The sequence below is a fragment of the Magallana gigas genome, chromosome 2, assembly GCF_963853765.1.
Source record: "Magallana gigas chromosome 2, xbMagGiga1.1, whole genome shotgun sequence".
In the NCBI taxonomy this organism is placed as follows: domain Eukaryota; kingdom Metazoa; phylum Mollusca; class Bivalvia; order Ostreida; family Ostreidae; genus Magallana; species Magallana gigas.
Window position 1 is genome coordinate 184,755 of NC_088854.1, and position 21,029 is coordinate 205,783.

General features: G+C 34.2%; 1 protein-coding gene across 1 annotated transcript in view; it reads right to left on the reverse strand.

Moving 5' to 3' along the window:
- LOC105339921 (medium-chain acyl-CoA ligase ACSF2, mitochondrial) overlaps positions 1–21,029 on the reverse strand; it is a 23,328-nt gene continuing 2,299 nt past the window's right edge. Inside the window, exons 3-15 of the mRNA XM_066074370.1 lie at positions 20,367–20,495; positions 13,310–13,363; positions 12,212–12,330; positions 7,989–8,036; positions 5,908–6,025; positions 5,346–5,441; positions 3,766–3,914; positions 3,087–3,255; positions 2,308–2,415; positions 1,969–2,117; positions 1,262–1,403; positions 1,024–1,134; positions 1–287 (exon numbers count right to left, since the gene is read on the reverse strand). Of these exons, the coding sequence (XP_065930442.1) occupies positions 150–287; positions 1,024–1,134; positions 1,262–1,403; positions 1,969–2,117; positions 2,308–2,415; positions 3,087–3,255; positions 3,766–3,914; positions 5,346–5,441; positions 5,908–6,025; positions 7,989–8,036; positions 12,212–12,330; positions 13,310–13,363; positions 20,367–20,495 (1,530 nt within the window). The 3' untranslated portion in view covers positions 1–149. The remainder of the gene's footprint in view (positions 288–1,023; positions 1,135–1,261; positions 1,404–1,968; positions 2,118–2,307; positions 2,416–3,086; positions 3,256–3,765; positions 3,915–5,345; positions 5,442–5,907; positions 6,026–7,988; positions 8,037–12,211; positions 12,331–13,309; positions 13,364–20,366; positions 20,496–21,029) is intronic.

The window sequence follows — 21,029 nt, forward strand, 5'->3', positions numbered from 1 at the left end:
TAATACTTCAATATTTAGTTTTCAATAGAAATAAGACTGATAATATGATTGTTGTGAGCTGAATTAGGAAAGATTCAGTACAGTGAACCATGCATTCCTTCACATCTTCCGTTAACACTGATTGTCGGGTGTATTAGCTATCTGTTGGTCTACTTTGGAGTGACATGTTTAAGTCCTAAAGCCTCTGTAGCAATCTCCTGGATTTTATATTTCTGAACCTTGCCTGTCACAGTCAGTGGAAATTCTGTCACAATAGATATATATTTGGGAACCTTATATCTGGCTAGCTGTAAGTACAAATACACAAACATGTTAGTTTGTAGAAATTCTCCTCCTAAGAACAACAACCAATGTATATGTTATATCGATCAACTGAGCAACAATGTCCAACTTTAACCCAAGGAGCTTAATTATACAACGACATGTGAGTGTGTCTATACCCCCAACACTGAATTACAAATCAACAAAATTAAAGTGTTTTGTAAAAAAAAAAGTAGAGATAGAGCTTCTACATCCATATTGTTATATATTTTGCAACATGATGGTCACAATTTAACACCCCAGTAGCCACATCACTCACCTGAGTAACAATAGCCATAATTTCTAACCTAATCAGCAGTTTATGGTATCAAATACAAAATGTTATATAATTTAGTACATTAGGCTTTCAAGAAGAGATTTTCAAATATTTCCCAACACATTTTCAAATTTGTCCCCATTTTGTTGCTTTAGTTTTTGAGAGGAAGATATACTGGTAAAAGAATTTTTTTTTGTGAATTCAACCCTTCATTGTGACCAGCCTATCCAAGATATCATGATTTAAACAAACTTCAATCTACACTACCTCATGATGCTTTAACACATATTCAGCTATTTGATTAAATTATTTAGAGAAGACATTTTCAAAAAAATCGGATCCCATAGAACTAGCTGCACAGCAATGACATGATTTATCTGTACAATATTTTATAATCAATAATGAAATACCCCCCCCCCCCAACACAAACACCACCACTTTCATACCTTTTCTTTACAGTAGGACTTGATTTCCTCTTCAGAAATTGATTGGTTCTCCTTAACTTGTATCCAGGCACATATCTCTTCCCCGAGTCTTTCATCTGGTACCCCAACCACCTGATAGAGAAATAACAGTCTATCCATTCATCACTATTAACAGCACCAGTATTTATCTGAAACAATTCTTGAAATTTGAAAAAATGCAGTAGAAAGCAGTACTTAAAGAGACAAGAATAAACTATACCTGTACATCTTTGACCTTTGGATGCTTGTAAATCAACTGTTCTATTTCAGTTGGATAAACATTTTCCCCACCTCTGATGATCATATCTTTAATCCTACCAACAATTTTACAGAAACCATCTTCGTCCATCTGTGCAATATCTCTAAAAAAAAAAATAAGACAATAAACACTGCACAGAGAATACTTCACTGTTATCAGTAGCTATGGTTTGTTACAATGCTGACTCATTCCTGACATAAAAACAGTGTTCACTGTTCAAAATCAAAAGTTCAAAGAAAAAAAAATACAAAACATGAGCTGAGCAAACATGGACCTCTAAAAATATTTGAGGTAGGATCAGGTGCCATGGTGGAATGAGCATCCTTTGCTGACTGGTCACACCCGTGCTCTCATTTGTAATCGGGAAAAACGCAAAAATCTGTGGACAACTAGATGATTAATTAAGGGAGCCATCTATTTTTGAGTCTGTATGTTCAAGGAAGATTTAAGCAATAAAATATTTTCTTTGCATTGAAGACACAGTACAGAATTATTCAAATTGTTTGCATAATCTTATTGTATGAATGATCTGTGAATAAGTCATCAGGCATACCCTGTATGAACCATCTGTTAATATGTCTTATAAATACCATGTAAGAACCACCTATTTACAGGTCAAATACTCTGTATTGATCGACAAGACTAAGTCTAAAGACCCCTTGACCTACCCTGTATGGTACCATCTATCTAAGCTGATTGCTTCTTTTGTTTTGGTTGGTTCATCCCAGTAATAAAGCATTGTGTTGTATCCCCGAGTACACAGCTCACCAGGAGTACCTATAGGACAGATCTCCCCATTCTCTGCTATCACTTTACACTGACAACAAATCACACAACAAAACATGTCATTCTCTCTCAAAACTTTTCTCAAAAAAAAATATTCTAATCTAATTAAGTTGTAGTAATGCTGAATACATTGGAACAGAAGTTTTGTAAACAATAAATATTTTGAGGCTCTCAGAATGAATAACAGTATTATCTATATCAATAAAAAGCAAAATGCTCACCTCAACATGACTGTGAGGTTTACCAACAGTGGCAACCCGTTTTTCTGCAGGATCTGTTGGGAAGCTCTGATGTGTAACTGGACTTGCCTCTGTCATCCCATAGCATACCTAAACCAAATAGAGGACATATTTCTCTCAAATGAAGCGTTAATGTAATGTAAGAGCTAAATCTTGGTTTCAAAAACCCCTAATTATTTTTTTAAATCATTCAAATGAGAAAACATATTCTCAATGCTTTGGATTTCAGCATGTCTACTTTAAAACACTAAGATCCTCTAGTATGATTTGTATTGCAATACATGTATGAATTCAAATAACATAAATTTGCCAATATAAAAAATTAATTTTTCATTTCAAACTGCCATGATACTCTAGTAAACATGGCTCTAGTAATTGCTTGTTAAGTAGAGGGTGAGGCCCAAGAGCGTTTTGAATAACCTTCCTGACACTTCAAACTCTATTTGTGGCTTTTAAGAGTCAACTTTGATTCACTAAAGCTGCTATCTTTAGTTTTTAATTATGCAAGCCTTTAAACAGCATTGTAAAATACAATGTATTTCATAAATTATTTCCTAAAAAATTATTTTGATTCAGTTCTTGAAATTGAATACAATAAACAAATAACCCATATAATTAATCTAAAGTTTTGGAAAAAAATTAGCAATAATTAATAAATCTTAGAACAGCATATCATTGTTTGTGCATTTAGATACCTTTAAATGATTTCTTTTGAAAAATTAGCATTTCTATTCAGTCTGTTCAATTTAACTTGAACATACCGTGACTCGGTCCATGTTCATCCGACTGATGACCTGCTTCAGTGTTTCGATGGGACAAGGTGACCCGGCCATGACCCCAGTGTACAGAGAGGAAAGGTCAAAGGAGTCAAAATCATGGTGATTGAGCATGTCAATAAACATCGTGGGAACTCCATACATTGAGGTACATCTGTGTGTCAAAACCAACTTTAAAATTCAGTCTTAACTTCAGCTATCAACTCAATTATCAATTCTGTATAATATCAATTGTACAATGTATCGTTGTGTACCATTGAGGTGGTATGGGAGACCTCCATGTTGTGACATACTTCCTATCAAAATAAACAGTAAAATCAAGTAAAATTTTATCTTTCCCAAAATTGTTACTCTACAGCGGTGTAATAGGCTAAAGAGTGATAACTACAAATCTGTAAGTCATGGAGTTCAAATCTCGCTGGGCCTTTTTTTAATTTTTTCTTTTCAAAATCTTTAAGTCTCATTTTTGGAGGTCTAATATTGTAAAATTCAAAACTCTTAACAAATGAAATTATTTTGATAATTATTATAATGTACTTTCATCCACATTAATATTAACAAGTGTCCCATACCACCTTAATGTTTGTCTTTAATTAAGCAATGGTTTCTGAAAAAAATGAAAAACAATGTCATCCAAAAAGAAAAGAAACCATGCAAAACTGACCTTTCTTGTGCTGCAGCTTTTAGGGTTTTTCCGGCATCAAAGGTAGAAGATGGATACACACAGGTTGCGCCAGCTGTCACAGTACAAAGACTGCCTAATACCATCCCAAAACAGTGGTACAGGGGAACAGGGATACAGATAGGGGTCTTCTGAAACACAACACCAAACAACAAATATATCAGACAAGGGTACAGACACTGGTCTTCTGAAACACAGCATCAACAAACAAATACATCAGACAGGGTAACCAATACTGGTCTCCAGAAACACAGCACCAATCAACAAATATATCAGACAGGGTTACCAATACTGGTCTCCAGAAACATAGCACTAATCAACAAATATATCAGACAGGGTTACCAATACTGGTCTCCAGAAACACAGCACCAATCAACAAATATATCAGACAGGGATACCAATACTGGTCTTCAGAAACACAGCATCAACAAACAAATACATCAGACAGGGATACCAATACTGGTTTCAAGAGAAACAGCACCAATCAACAAATATATCAGACAAGGATACAAATAGTGGTCTCCAGAAACACAGCACCAACCAACAAATATATCAGACAGGGATACAGATAGTAGTCTTCTGAAACACAGCATCAACCAACAAATACATCAGACAGGGGTACAGAAAAACACAGCACCAATCAACAAATACATCAGACAGGGATACCAATACTGGTCTCCAGAAACACAGCACCAACCAACAAATACATCAGACAGGGTTACCAATACTGGTTTCCAGAAACACAGCACCAATCAACAAATATATCAGACAGGGATACCAATACTGGTCTTCAGAAACACAGCACCACACAACAAATACATCAGACAGGGGCACAGAAAAACACAGCACCAACCAACAAATACATCAGACAGGGATACCAATACTGGTCTCCAGAAACACAGCAACAATCAACAAATACATCAGACAGGGATACCAATACTGGTCTCCAGAAACACAGCACCAACCAACAAATACATCAGACAGGGATACCAATACTGGTCTCCAGAAACACAGCACCAACCAACAAATACATCAGACAGGAATACCAATACTGGTCTCCAGAAACACAGCACCAACCAACAAATATATCAGACAGGGATACCAATTCTGGTCTCCAGAAACACAGCACCAATCAACAAATATATCAGACAGGGATACAGAAAAACACAGCACCAATCAACAAATATATCAGACAGGGATACAGACACTGGTCCTGGTCTTTTGAAACTGTTACAATTTTAAAACACACTATCATTTTACAAATATTCAATACAGGGACATAGACACTGGGGTAAAACAGAACACTTATCGATAAATATCTTTCAAATACTGAGGTCAAACATGGCAGCTATCACCAAATATCTATCAATTACTGGGGTAAAATAGATTTTTTATCAATAAATATATCAATTACTGACTCAGAGGTTTAATATAGATCATATCAAGAAATATCTATCAGATACGAAGGTAAAAATAGCACCTATCAAAAAATATAACAAATACTTAGGTAAAAATAAATAACACTGCAGCATGTATATGTAGATGTGTATGTAGATACATACGTTGGTATGGTAATTCAGACGCTGTGCTACAAAATAACTGTTGTTGACAATGTTGTGATGAGAGAGAGTGACTCCTTTAGGGTTTCCTGTTGTTCCCTGTCAATAAAAATAAATTAAAGTCTTCATGCATTACCTTTATTTGAATGTACTGTATATATATATAATATCAATGATATAAGTGGAATGTGTACATGTACCAATATATTCAGTCTCTTGATATTGTTGTAAATAACTTTTAATAAGTGACATTATCAACGACGAATGTGCCCAATTGTTTGGTATCGATATGTGGTTACTTAAGGTGCCTGGGTAGCCAACAAATAATCATCATATCTGCCTTAAATTTTCAAAAATGATTTTAAAACTATAAACTTTTTATTTTGTAAGAAAAATATTTCCATATATAATACCTTTTAAATTTTAGTACTTTCCTATATTTTTATATAGAGCTCTTCACCTATAGGAGATCAATATAAAAGTCTAAAAATGGCCATGACTATTGAGTCCTCCTAATCATGTAAAATGGATATTGATTGGTTATTTGAGATACAGGCAAACTTACTGATGTGAACTGGATGTTAATTGGTTCATCAAACTGAAGCCTATTCTGAAGATTTTGAATTTCTGTTCGATCTTTTGTAGTTCCTGCCTTCATGATGTCATTAAAATTTATTGTTCCCCTGTAAGTTTTACAAGTAATATTTATCATTTTTTATATTTAAGAACAAATAGCACAACGTATGAAAAGAATCCAGAAGTTAATTTTACCACAAATTGTACTGTAAGTATTTATTATATGGAGAAGGCTTATATACTATTAAGCAATGCATTCTGTCTAATCCAGCTATGCTTACTGATATGCTCAAATCAAATTAAGAACATAATTCTGTTTGTGTGGTCTGTAATAACAATGCAAAATGTAATAGACCACCAACATTACATTTATGCTTATTAATCATATCTTGTGTTGGTATCATTGCGAAATATATAAATGTGAAATGTACGTAATAAAGATTAATTCCAACTATTAAACTTTGCAATATTTGAACACACATTGAAATCAATGTTGAATGTTACAATGCCAAATGTAATAAAGTCAAATGCAAACATGAAACTTTCATAACTTCAATGTTAAAAAGAATGCAAAATGTAGTTAACCTAATTGTAACTAGACAACATTGAGATGGTTAGCATCTCAAAGAGACCTGCTTAAATAATGGACAATAGGATGAAAAGAATTTTGCTTTGACCTTGAACTATAACTTAGAAATTTTCCACCTTGCATAAAACTTTTAATTCAATTTCAATTATCCCATACAGGCATTTCTGTTCAACCTGAGCAAGATAAAGCAAATGGGAAATAATCTATGGTCTTAAACAGATTATAAAGAGATCTTGGTTCAAATTATAGTCACTGCACACCATTAACCCAAAAGCTCTATTAATGTGAAGTAGGAGCAAAATAGGGCCAAGTGGAGACTAATTTATTTACTGTGGAATCATTAGAACATGTGGTGGCTAAGTTTTCGTGGTATTCGTGGGTAGCTCTCAATCTAATTAAATTAGACTTGTAATTCTGCTCCGTATAGAGGGAGCGGAATTACAACTCTAATTTTAATTAGATTGGGGTAGCTCTCCCCCACAAATTGACATCCTCGACGAAAACAATTTTTAAAAGGTTAGTTTTCTTATTGAAACTGAAAACCAACGCATTCATGAATTAACATCCCCACGAATAGGTGAAAATTGGTCCCCACAAATTTAAATGATTCCACAGTATATGCTCTGTAAAAAAGAATTTAGTGTGATCCAATATGACCTTAACACTTGACCTTCAAACATCATTCAATGTCACCCTTTGATTATAGGCACTCTGTGAGTGAAGTTTTAGCCAGACTGGATCAAGGGGAGAGAAGAAATGCTCCGGACATGGATTTTTCATATAATTCTGCTTTGACCCTCAGCTTTCACCTAGAAACATGGTTCAATGACAATGCACACCCTTTAACCAAGGCACTCTGGGGGTGAAATATGAGCCAGATTGGGCCAAGGGGAGAGAAGATGCTCCAGACATGAGACAGACAGACAGATGGTAGGATGGATTTATGAAAGGATAGATGGAAGGATGTCAGATGGATGGACAGACAGACTAACCACTATAGGGTGCTCAAAATAAATATTTGAAGTAGTATTCCTTGTCTTATGCTAGGAATGAATTTTTGATAAATTGGTGTCTGGTTGAGGGGAAATCAATTAATATCATCTTCTTAGCATTACATTTACTAGATATAACAGACCTCAAGTATTATGTCTAATTAATGATTTCACTATTCTAACTCCCAGTGTAACAACTATTGCCCAAAGGTGAATACTGAATAATTTTGACTGTTTATTGGAAGATTTTAATAAGGTGTTCTAGTAACTTTACTATAAGACAATTTTGCATTACCTAATTATCATCCAATAAATGTAAAGTTTGATTGATTTATCAATGTTTTAAAGATGTATGAGATGTAATGTTTTTATCTTGAGATTAATAAGGATTATTTAATACACTTGATTGGTTATCTGGATTTTCTTCAGGTTCTTTAGTTCACACAGTCTCGATATGGTTTATTTCACATCAAGGAGACTATAACTTACATATGTGATTTATTTCCCATCATGATTATGTGTTTCAGTTCAGGAAGGCTGAAATAGAAAAAAGAATCACATGAATGAATTGATATTAAAAACTAAAATCATTCAGGTACAAACATTTTTAAAAGTTGAACAAAGAAACAATCTTGAGATGTTTAATTCACTCCTGTTTTGAAGGATTGTATGAAATCCACTCTACTTTTCAACAAATAAACGCACAGATAAAAAATAAACATTTGAAAAAAAAAATTAATAATAACACATTAAATAACTCATGAAACAAATAGAATTGATAAATAACAATAGAAGAAAAACCTTATAAAATAAATAGATACATGTGATTGTACTGATATGCAAAAGAAGAAGCCTTCACATGTTTGACAGAGCAATAAAACATGATTCCTAAAGTAACTAGCATCACAAAATTATTTTGATTTTTCAACAACAACAAATTTAATCCTTAAATAAAGCAAAGCTAGAATTTAGACAACTTCAATAAAGCCTCACAAATCAGACACAGGCAGAATGTATTAAGACCTCTTGACATATTTTAACAGTTTTTAATTTATATCTTAACTGGAAGTTATTTTAATCACACATCACATACCATACTAGCATACCTGCCCCTGTGGGGAAGAGCTTTCAAGTTTGTTCAAATAAAGGGCTTGGTCCTCTTCAAAGGGGAGATAATCAAGAAAATTAATAGTGAATTTATGGTTGAATGTTTTAAAAGACCTTCTCCAGAAGACTTGGCCAATTTCAACCAACTAAGTACCTAATACCATAGTTGTTTAGACCCCTTTACATACCCTTATCTTAACAAAGTTGTTTAGACCCTTTTATATCACTCTTTACATGTATATTAATTATGATTTATTTTTATGGCTGCATATTTAGACAGTGTTGCTTGGCTAGCTGATTACTGATCTACTGGAATTATAATCCACAAATCCACGAATCAAGATCCTTTACATTCGCGTACTGACGCGTAGTAAGTGTTAAGAAGTAGTGAAACATATGAAAGCAAATAGAATGACATTATCTGATAAAAACGAAGAACAGAATTTTTAATATTTAGCAACAACTAAGTATTGAGCAGGATCTTATGGTTTCAGCAGCTCAGCTTATATGCAGTATATTTTATACATTTTAATTCATACCAAATGGCAATGGTTTATTAAATATTTACATCTACCAAGTATTATTCCCTCTATTTCTTACGGAAACTTACAGTTAATTCATAGTTCTAAAGAAACAGTCAGACTGAAATCTACACGCCCCGTTTATCGATTGGTCCAAATTTACAGCGGCTAAAGCTGACAAGAAACTGACAGGACTGAATTCGAAATTGACATGCCCTGTTTATCAATTGGTTGAAACCTACAGTGACCTCAGGAAAATCACAAACTGCACGAAAAAATCATGATGATGTCTGACTCAAAGTCTCACAGGAATTTGGCTGTTTCTTTTAGCTAACCTTCTTACGTACATTAACAGTAATTTAGTGAATTTTACTTTCATAATCAAATTATCAATTAGCTAAATGAAAGACATTAGTATAAACAATAAAATCATTTCTTTGATGATTCATGCGAGTTATGAAGGTAGCGATCATTGCAGAAAAAAATTACAGAAAAAAACCCGATATATGTAACACAATCTGGCTGTGTTCTGAACGGTAGCTCTTAGTTTTTATAAAGGGAGATAATTCACATGATATAAGAAAAAAATCTAGTCTTGCTTGTTAAATTGCATTTTATTTTCCTCTAAGTACATCGTTTTAATTGTGGATTTGTACATCTAAATATATCACTCAAATTTAGGGATTCCATTTGATTAATTAATTCAGACCGGGCTTTGGGATTATTCAAGTTTTTATAAATCATAGTATCTAAGTTTTTATCCATAACTATATTGAAGTCACCACCCATAATAATGAAGTGGTTATTTGATACTGTTTCAATTTTTTTAAAATTATGCAACATGTGTAATTTCTGCTGTGCTTGCCCCAATTGTCACAAGGAAAAAATATTACTCAGGGTCTAAAGCATGCTAAATTATGAAAAAAAATTACAATGATAAGAAAATGTCATTAAAATACAAACGTTGTCATGCACATTGATAATGGAATCCAGAATGAATACTTATAATAGAGTAAAATGCAAACTTTAATGCAGATTTAGAAAATATATAAATCTATCATAAAAGTTAAAGTTGTGTAGTTTTGACATTATTACCATGGAATTCCTTTCAGGTCTGTACAGCATGGAAAATTTAACATCAATATAAAATGGATAGAATAACAAGAAGGAATAAACATTTTTATTGCTTATAAATGGTCAACTTCCTGTTTGTGCCAAATTGTAGTAATAATCAATGAATCATTAAACATTTGTAAGTTGTATTAGAACAAGAGGCCAATTGGCCTTAACAGTCACCTGAGTAGCATATATTAACCTATACACAAACTTGTCGAGGAGTCTCATATATGCATTTAATTATTAGGTTTCATTCTGGAGGGTTAGATAAATTTGTAATGACGACCACCTCCCTGCCTGGAATCTTTCAAAAAGAACTTTGAAACCTATAATTTTGGCGAAACACTTAAAGATCTGGTCTACAAAATCATGAATTCAGTTTTCCTTTCAGGTGTGTGGGAGTAAAGAAGATAATTTTTTTAACATTATATGCAGAAACACCTATATATCTATTTTGGCCCTGGCCTAGAGTCAAAACCCATACTCCAGAGGACAGGAAATTAAAATTTCAGTAGAGGACTTCCTGGTAAACATAATTTTAGTCAGTTTTTAATACAGATGTGTGAGAATAGAGAATAAAATTTTTAAACATTATATGCATTAACACTATATTGCCATATTGCCCCCTCCCCCCCCCCCCATGTCATGAACCCCTGACCCAGGGGCCATGAATTTCACAATTTAGGTAGACGAGTTAGTGGACATCATAACCATGTATTCAGTTTTTTGCCAACATGTGTGGGAGTAGAGAAGAAGATTCTTAAAATTTAAAACATTTTTACGATACGGCCATATTGGCCCCACCCTAGAGCCTTAACCCTTAACAAATGGGTCATGAATTTCACCATTTTGGTAGAGTGCTTCATGGACATTATATTAATCAGGCATTTAGTTTTTAACAAATATAAATGGGAGAAGAGAAGAAGATTTTCTAAGATTTAATACATTTTAACTATATGGCTATATTGCCCCCCCCCCCCCTCGAGCCTGAACCCCTGACCCAGGGGTCATGAATTTCACAATTTTGGTAGAGGGCCTCATGGACATCATAACAAGGCATTTAGTTTTTAACAAATATATCTGGGAGTAGAGAAGATCTTCTAAGATTTAATACATTTTTATTATATGGCCACATTGGCCCCACCCTAGAACCTGAACCCCTGACCCAGGGGTCATGAATTTCACAATTTTGGTAGAGGGCCTCATGGACATCATAATCATGCATTTAGTTTTGAACAAATATATCTGGGAGTAGAGAAGATTTTCTAAGATTAAATACATTTTTATTATATTGTCATATTGGCCCCAACCTAGAGCCTGATCCCCTGACCCAGGGGTCATGAATTTCACAATTTTGGTAGACTGCTTCATGGTCATCATAATCATGCATTTAGTTTTTAACAAATATATATGGTAGAAGAAAAGAAGATTTTCTAAGATTTAATACATTTTTATTATATGGCCTATTGGCCCCACCCTAGAGCCAGAACCCCTGACCCAGGGGCCATGAATTTCATAATTTTGGTAGAGGGCTTGATGGACATCATAACTATGCAACCAGTTTTTTCCTCACATGTGTGGGAGTAGCAAAGAAGATTTTTGAAAATTTGGCTTTTTTTTTGCATATTAGGCCCCACATGTGGCGCCCTGGGGGTGGTAGAGCCATGAATTTTATAATTTAGATTCCTCTTACCATAAAGATGCCTCACACCAAAATGGTAACAATCAGCCTTGTAGTTTTTAAGAAGTTAAAAATGTAAATTGTTAACGCACGACGCACGATGCACCACGACGGACAAAAACGGATAGCAATAGGTCACCTGAGTTTACTGCATTTGCTGACTTAATGTTACAAGGTTGTTAACTTGCAGGTGACTTTAGATGTGTGCTGAATTAATTTTACAAGGTTGTTAACTTTTATGTGATTTTGATTTGTGCTGACTTAATTTGACGAGGTTGTTAACTTACAGATGACTTTGGATGTGTGCTGATTTGGTGTTAGCTAATTCTGGCACTAAGTGGAACAGCATTTCATAGTAGTTTTGACCTTTGAACTCTTCAGCTGCTATTAAGACCTTACAGCCAACCTATATACAAACAAAACATTTATTCAATTTAGTAAAAATCCATGCATATTAAAAATAAAAAAGAAATGAATCACAGGGATATGAACTTGGTTGGTCATGAGATCAAATCCTGTTAAGCCTGAAGGGCTTTTCAAAGAAATCAATTGCAGGCCATTCTCTTGGTGAGCTTTTACCATTGTAAATCAATATATCACCATATCCCTTTTTAGCTTCTATCATTATGGCTATGGGATGAATAAACAATGATTTCTCGTTGAGGTAGAATAACCCACCTGGAAAAAGTCAATCAAATTAAAATTAAATTATTTGATTATGAAAGATTTAATCATAAATAAACTGTACATACGTCAAATAAGCAAAAATTTCCTGTTTGGGGATAAAAAAATGAATATCTAAAAAAATCAATTCAGTAAGTAACAACAAAATCCCCTTCGGAATTCAAACTCGGGATGTACGGATCACAAGTCTGACACTTTATCCACTCAGCTATGGAGTAAGTGACATGTTATTGTCGATAAAATCCTATTTCTAAAACAAAATGTCGTTTCGATCAGAGGTCAGCCATTTTGTGATGATGCATTATTGTTATTCCACCTTAATAGCTGATTTGAGATTCCTTGATTTATAAAATAATGCAAAAGAAAATAATTCATACATAAAGATATATATATATATATATATATATATATATATATATATATATATATATATATATATATATATATATATATATATATATGTATATATATAAATATTCTGTCTAATTTTGAACCCACATTTCATAGTTTAAACAACATCAAGTAACATGTTATCTTACCATAACTTTGTCTCACTTTATTCAGTGTTAAGTTCAGAGCTTCTAATAAAATCCTAACTTTTTTTTACTTTATTCAGTGTAATGCCTTGAATGTATAATCCCAACACTGTCTTACTTTTTCCAGGGCATTGGTGTCTATATATACTGCTAACAATGTCTTACTTTATTCAGTGTGAACTCCACTTCTTCTGGTCTGTACTGTGGATTAATGTTAGCCTGTGTTGGAAAAAAGATCAAATATATATGACAAGATAGTAGCAGTTTAAGGCATCAAAGTCAGAGTGCGATTTCTCTCTCTCTCTCTCTCTCTCTCTCTCTCTCTCTCTCTCTCTCTCTCTCTCTCTCTCTCTCTCTCTCTCTCTCTATTTAAATTTGTGGGGGCCAATTTTCGTAGAATGTGGTTTCTTTTTTTTTTGCTTCTTCATGGGAATGTAATTTCTTGTTGTCAGTTTCAGGAAGAAAATTAACTCTTTCTCTGTTTTTGTTGAGGTGTTAATTAGTGGGGGGGGGGTTACCCAAGAATAACACTATAATTGAGCCACAACGAATTCTGATGACTCATCAGTATTGCAATTACCACTTACAAGGCTTACATTCAGACTAAATATACAAGCTAAATACATATTAATCACCAGCTATGAGGGTAAGAACTAAATAGAATGGGTCCTATCCTGGCTGTAGTATACTGTCCGATGACCACTCTCTGTTCTGTTTGTCTAAGCCTATGCACGTTTATCTAGACCTACCTGGTGTTTATCTAAGCCTAGCTATGGTATACATCTAGACTTACATGTGGTGTTTATCTAGGCCTGCCCATGGTGTTTATCTAGACCTAGCTATGGTATAAATTGAGACCCACCTGTGGTGTTTATCTAGGCCTGCCCATGGTATCAAAACCTACATTATGGTGTTCGGAAAGGTCTACCTTTCTACCTTATCTATGCCTACCTACAGTGTTTACCTAGACATATCTATGGTGTTTGTCTAGGTCTAAGCCTACATATTGTGTTTGTCTAGTCTTACATATTGTGTTTGTCTAGTCCTACATACTTTGTTTGTCTAGTCCTATATATTGCATTTATCTAGTCCTACATATTGTGTTTGTCTAGTCCTACATATTGTGTTTGTCTAGTCCTACATATTGTGTTTGTCTAGTCCTACATATTGTGTTTGTCTAGTCCTACATATTGGTTTGTCTAGTCCTACATATTGCATTTGTCTAGTCCTACATATTGCATTTGTCTAGTCCTACATATTGCATTTGTCTAGTCCTACATATTGTGTTTGTCTAGTCCTACATATTGTGTTTGTCTAGTCCTACATATTGTGTTTGTCTAGTCCTACATATTGGTTTGTCTAGTCCTACATATTGGTTTGTCTAGTCCCATATATTGCATTTGGCTAGTCCTACATATTGCATTTGTCTAGTCCTACATATTGCATTTGTCTAGTCCTACATATTGTGTTTGTGTAATCCTACATATTGTGTTTGTCTAGTCCTACATATTGTGTTTGTCAAGTCCTACATATTGGTTTGTCTATATAATAGTGTTGGGTCCGTACCTGAATAATTCCAGCCCTGGCAGTAGTTTACTGTGCAATGGCCCACTCTCTAGTGTTAGGTCCCTACCTGAATGATTCCTGCCCTTGCTGTATCATACTGTGCGATGACCCACTCTATAGTGTTGGGTCCCTACCTGAATGATTCCAGCCCTGGCTGTAGCATACTGTGCAATGACCCACTCTATAGTGTTGGGTCCCTACCTGAATGATTCCAGCCCTGGCTGTAGCATACTGTGCAATGGCCCACTCTATAGTGTTTGGTCCCTACCTGAATGATTCCAGCCCTGGCTGTAGCATACTGTGCAATGACCCACTCTATAGTGTTTGGTCCCTACCTGAATAATTCCAGCCCTGGCTCTAGCATACTGTGCAATGACCCACTCTATAGTGTTTCGTCCCTACATGAATGATTCCAGCCCTGGCAGTAGTGTACTGTTCAATGGCCCACTCTATAGTGTTGGGTCTCTACCTAATGATTCCAGCCCTGGCTGTAGCATACTGTGCAATGACCCACTCTATAGTGTTTGGTCCCTACCTAAATGATTCCAGCTCTGGCTGTAGCATACTGTGCGATGACCCACTCTATCGTGTTGGGTCCCTACATGAATGATTCCAGCCCTGGCAGTAGTGTACTGTTCAATGGCCCACTCTATAGTGTTGGGTCCATACCTGAATGATTCCAGCTCTGGCTGTAGCATACTGTGCAATGACCCACTCTATAGTGTTGGGTCTCTACCTAATGATTTCAGCCCTGGCTGTAGTGTACTGTGCGATGACCCACTCTATAGTGTTGGGTCCCTACCTAAATGATTCCAGCCCTGGCTGTAGCATACTGTGCAATGACCCACTCTATAGTGTTGGGTCCCTACCTGAATGATTCCAGCCCTGGCTGTAGCATACTGTGCAATGACCCACTCTATAGTGTTGGGTCCCTACCTGAATGATTCCAGCCCTGGCTGTAGCATACTGTGCAATGACCCACTCTATAGTATGGAACGCCATAGCTGCCTTATGTGGCTATTTTATATGTAGATGGTGCTTTATTATATTATGCTGTGGTTATTTCATGTGAAGATGGTGCTTTATTATATGAAGATGATGCTTTATTATATGAAGATGGTGCCTTATTATATGAAGGTGGTGCTTTATTATATGAAGATGGTGCTTTATTATATGAAGATGGTGCCTTATTATATGTGATGGTGCTTTTTAATGTGAAGATGGTCACTCGGAACTTTATTTTTGAAGACTGAGTTAAACATTTATTATCTCGAAATTTTGAAACTAGAACAAACACAGGATGAATGACCATCTTTAAGTTCTCCTTAAAGATAGCTTAAAGATGCTTAAAGGTAGCTTAAAGACGATCTTTAAGCCACCTTTAAGCTACCTTTAAGCTATATGTGTTGCTTAAAGATGGCTTAAAGAAAGCGTAAAGATGGCTTAAAGGCAGCTTAAAGACTATCTTTAAGCCACCTTTAAGCCACCTTTAAGGACAACTTATAGGTCCTTAATGTCAAAACTTCTTTAAGCCACCTTTAAGCCACCTTTAAGCTGCCTTTAAGCCACCTTTAAGCCATTAAAAAAAACTTATTTCAATATTGTGCTTAATTTCCAACAAAATGTATTAACTTTATGAACGAAAAGGTATTAAAACGGTTTTTGTTCGAGAAAGAAAAATATTAAAAAAACACAAAAAAAAACCCGGCCACGGCGAGAATTGAACCCGAGACCCTTGGTTTACTAGCATCATCACACTTCCTCGGCGCCACGGCAACTTATATATATATATATGAGCGTTTTTATATCCTATATATCAGTGGATATTGAATCACTGTATTGAATGTGTTTACTTGAAAAGATTTTGACAAACCATTCAGTTTGTAACAATCAATTATATCTAATTTATAAATTACATGCATGCGTGTATTTAGAATGAAATACGGAACTTGGTCTTCAGTGAACAAAAATATATATACCTAAATGGAAACCGTTAGGTTCACTATAGTAGGCTTTCTTAGTTAATAAATTTAAACCGAGTAGATATACGTTCATCTAATTTATAGCTATAAAAATGTAAGAAAGAAAATGAAATCATTTCTTTTATGAAATGCATTGATACTATTAGGGTATTTGTTCAATTTCCCGCAATTTCCCGGTTTTCATGATCGCGGCGCCGTTCCAATATGTTTAAATATTTACATGTAATTGTATGTACATGATTTTTAAACTATCAATTCTATAACAAACAAAATTACCAATTACCGGTGACGTATTTACTGCATGTGACAATTGCAAATGACTTGTATATACAATTGTATGATGTGCCAGGCCGGGTATATTTGACATATTTACCCTTATACATATATTTAAATAATCAACCCCTATTTATGATCACCGGTACATTAATTAATTAGCCTCAAGATTTTACTCTTACATACATGTATCGTTAATTTGTAGACTTAACATCTTTGAAACCCAGAGCTAGGAAATAATACTTTGAAAATGAATTACAAATGTAAATTAACTTTTATTCACTAGACTTATCGTATACTCGTACATACTAAGATTCAACGCCTTTAGAAACCCTGACGTGCACCTGGGCACACGACACACCTGTTGTGTATATCTTGTATATTCTGTGTTAGTTCCAGGGGTTTTCTTAAGTTGGACAAACAATAGACTTTAATTAGATATACACAAACATGCACCTGGGCACACGACACAACTGTTGTGTATATCTTGTATATTCTGTGTTAGTTCCAGGGGTTTTCTTAAGTTGGACAAACAATAAACTCTAATTAGATATACACAAACGAAGAAAACTATGTCTAGACAAACAAAGCAGTAATATACTGCCCGATATAACAAAGGCAGTTAAGAGTCTTTTCATCTTTAACATGTATCTAGCAGATCTAGAGTTAGAAATAATGAAAATTGAAAAAAAAAAATACAAACCTTAAACCGATTATCAAATTAAATCATGCATTTTTGGTTCATTATCTTTATTTTGTTTAATAACCGGAGGAACAGAGAGAGAGAGAGAGAGAGAGAGAGAGAGAGAGAGAGAGAGAGAGAGAGATTTTTTTCACCGATTAATTCATAATAGGAAACAAACATACTTTAATTAGTTTTATGCACATATTAAGATACAGAGACTGCGCTCATCCCTACAATAATTTTGAAACCCCCCAAAAATTATAAAGAATTTTATAACGGCAATCTGTGTCCATCGGAGCGGTGCTGATGATAGCGATCTGTGTTTAATGGAGCGACGATTAAAACCGCCTGGAACACACTCCCCCTTCCTTGGAAATTATATTATCACTCGGATGACCCCCTCCCATCTCTATAAAAGAGCTTTTGCATTTAATATATGTTTTTATTGTTCAGCTTGATCAATATTGACTTAAAGGCCACTTAAAGACAGTGTAAAGGCAGTGTAAAGAGAGCGTAAATGCCACTTAAAGATGCTTAAAGATGGCTTAAAGGTGGCTTAAAGGTGGCTTAAAGAAGTTTAGACATTAAGGACCTATAAGCACTTGCTTAAAGGTGACTTAAAGGCGGCTTAAAGGTTGTATAGCCTTTAAGCTCCTTTAAGTCACCTTTAAGCCACCTTTAAGGACTTGCTTAAAGATGGTTTTTCGCCCTGTGAAAATTGATACAGTTAAAATCTATTTAATACGCAATTGCTAGTTTCTCTTTTTAGCATAATAAGTATTTATGTTACGAGATGAACTGTACGACTTAATCTCAACTGAATTGACAAATATGATTAATTGAATAATACAATATTTTGTCAGTATTTCTTGACATTTTACTTTTGCCTTTACCACTTATAAAAAGGGCTTTCTTTGAGCTATATTATAGTATAGTAGACCTTTCCCTGTGACTTTCCCTTACTTTCTCTTCAAGTCAAATCCTATCACCTATAGCTAGGCCATCAGTCTGTTTAAAATCAGATCCTCAATCCGTTCCTTTATTTGTTTTTTTTTTTATGATGTTTTGTTTTGAAACACTCAGAATGTGAGCTCTTCCTCCAACTCACCACTTAGGTTAAAGAGGAACGGTCATCAATGACGAAGACCGACTGGGCGATGACAATAACAAAATCAAAGTACTGAAAAAACTGACGGGAGTTGGTTTTGTCGATGTTTATTTATTTTAAAATCAATGGTATGTTATTTTGCATGACAAGTACATGTAGTTTCTAATTTGTATTTATATTACGCACATTTTTATAATATGAATTTTTGGACTTTTTGACAAGAATTTCGAGAAACCCCCATATGAATCATCTTAAATAATATTTAAAGATAAAATTAATTCAATCAAACTATGTATCAGTAATAAAAATATTTCTCGAAAATTGTATGGATCCAAGCAATATTGAACTCCATAGTCTCGTTCAACCAAACGCTCGGCTGACACCGTAAATCTCCGACAAGCAAGGGAGACTCTCTGCTTGTCGGAGATTTATGGAGACAGCCGAGCGTCGAGTTGAACGATACTATATTGAACTCTGGCGTAGGAATACATACGACTACAAAAAATATCTAAATTGTTCATACCATTTAAAATCTGACTATTTTCAAGGTATTCATAAATAAGTTTCCTTGAAAAACAATGCTGTAGCATACATTACATCGAATTTATCAATTATGTTCAAGAACTAAGTCTTGTCAGCAGCGATGATTTGTGCTGAGGTCCAAACACTGTTTCACTTTCGGTTTGTCTGAGTAACTGCATAGGAGAGTACATTAAAATCAACTCCAAATTAAGAGCGGATCAAAGGTCTTATTTTAATCAGATTGCTAGGGCATAACCTTCGCTTAAACACAAATAATTAGTAAATTCAATTTTCTGCTTTTCAGGATAACGTTACTAGGCTTTAATTCTTGTAATATTCCGTCATTATATAGTTGTCACTTAATAGATGTAAGTTCGGTTGGGGTAAAGTCGTTCACAGCTAGATCTCCTCGATAGCTTATATACTAATTGTGCTAGAAAAAAGAGGAACTAGCAATAGTGTATCAAATGGATTTTGATCGCATCAATTTTTTGTTTTACTTTCAATATTTCGAGATAATACATAAATGGTTAACTCAGTATTCAAAAATAAGAGGAGTTCCGAGTGACCACCTTCACATTAAAAAGCACCATCATATAAAAAAGCACCATCATATAATAAAGCACCATCTTCACATAAAAAAGCACCTTCACATAAAAAAGCATCATCACATAAAAAAGCACCATCTTCATATAATAAAGCTCCACCTTCATATAATTAAGCACCATCTTCATATAAAAAAGCACCACCTTCATATAATAAAGCACCACCTTCATATAATAAAGCAGCACCTTCATATAATAAAGCACCACCTTCATATAATAAAGCACCATCTTCATATAATAAAGCACCATCTTCATATAATAAGGCACCATCTTCATATAATAAAGCACCATCTTCATATAATAAAGCACCATCTTCATATAATAAAGCACCACCTTCATAAAAAAAAAGCACCATCTTCATATAATAAAGCACCATCTTCACATGATATAACCACAGCATAATATAATAAAGCACCATCTTCACATGAAATAGGCACATAAGGCAGCTATGGCGTTCCATACTATAGTGTTGGGTCCCTACCTGAATGATCCCAGCTCTGGCTGTAGCATACTGTGCGATGACCCATTCTATAGTGTTGGGTCCCCAAACTCCCACTCTGTCTCCTTTTTTTACTCCCAGTGATAATAATCCGGCAGCCAACTGATCAGCCTAAGAATTAATGCAGATCTTACTTGTTTTATGTATATATACATAAATTAGACACAAAGACCTAATAAATCATGCATGTTTATGATGCCCATAGAACATGTATGCTATGTTATATAATTTTAAAACAAACATAATAATGAATTATGTAGAACAAAATCATTAAGATGATATTCAAGTGCTAATCAACAAGAAATAAAAACTTTTACAAGAATTCCTATTGGTAATTCTACAAAATGTGATTTGAAAAAAAAAGAATAAATCATGATCAATTTCATGATAAAGCAATATGAGCTGCATTTTTCATGTTGAATTTTTTTTATTACTAAAATGTTCTTTTCGACTAAAATGATAAAAATATCAAGGTTTTAAAATTTCTGTTAGCCATATTTTTGTGGAAAAGGCCGTTAAGAAGCCTTCTTTTGAGCAATATTAAATTATTGTCGTCCTATACAAAAATTAATTATATATTCCTTAGTAGAGGAATATTTCCTTTGACAAAAATTAATGATTTTTTCAAATCTTATTTATCATAAA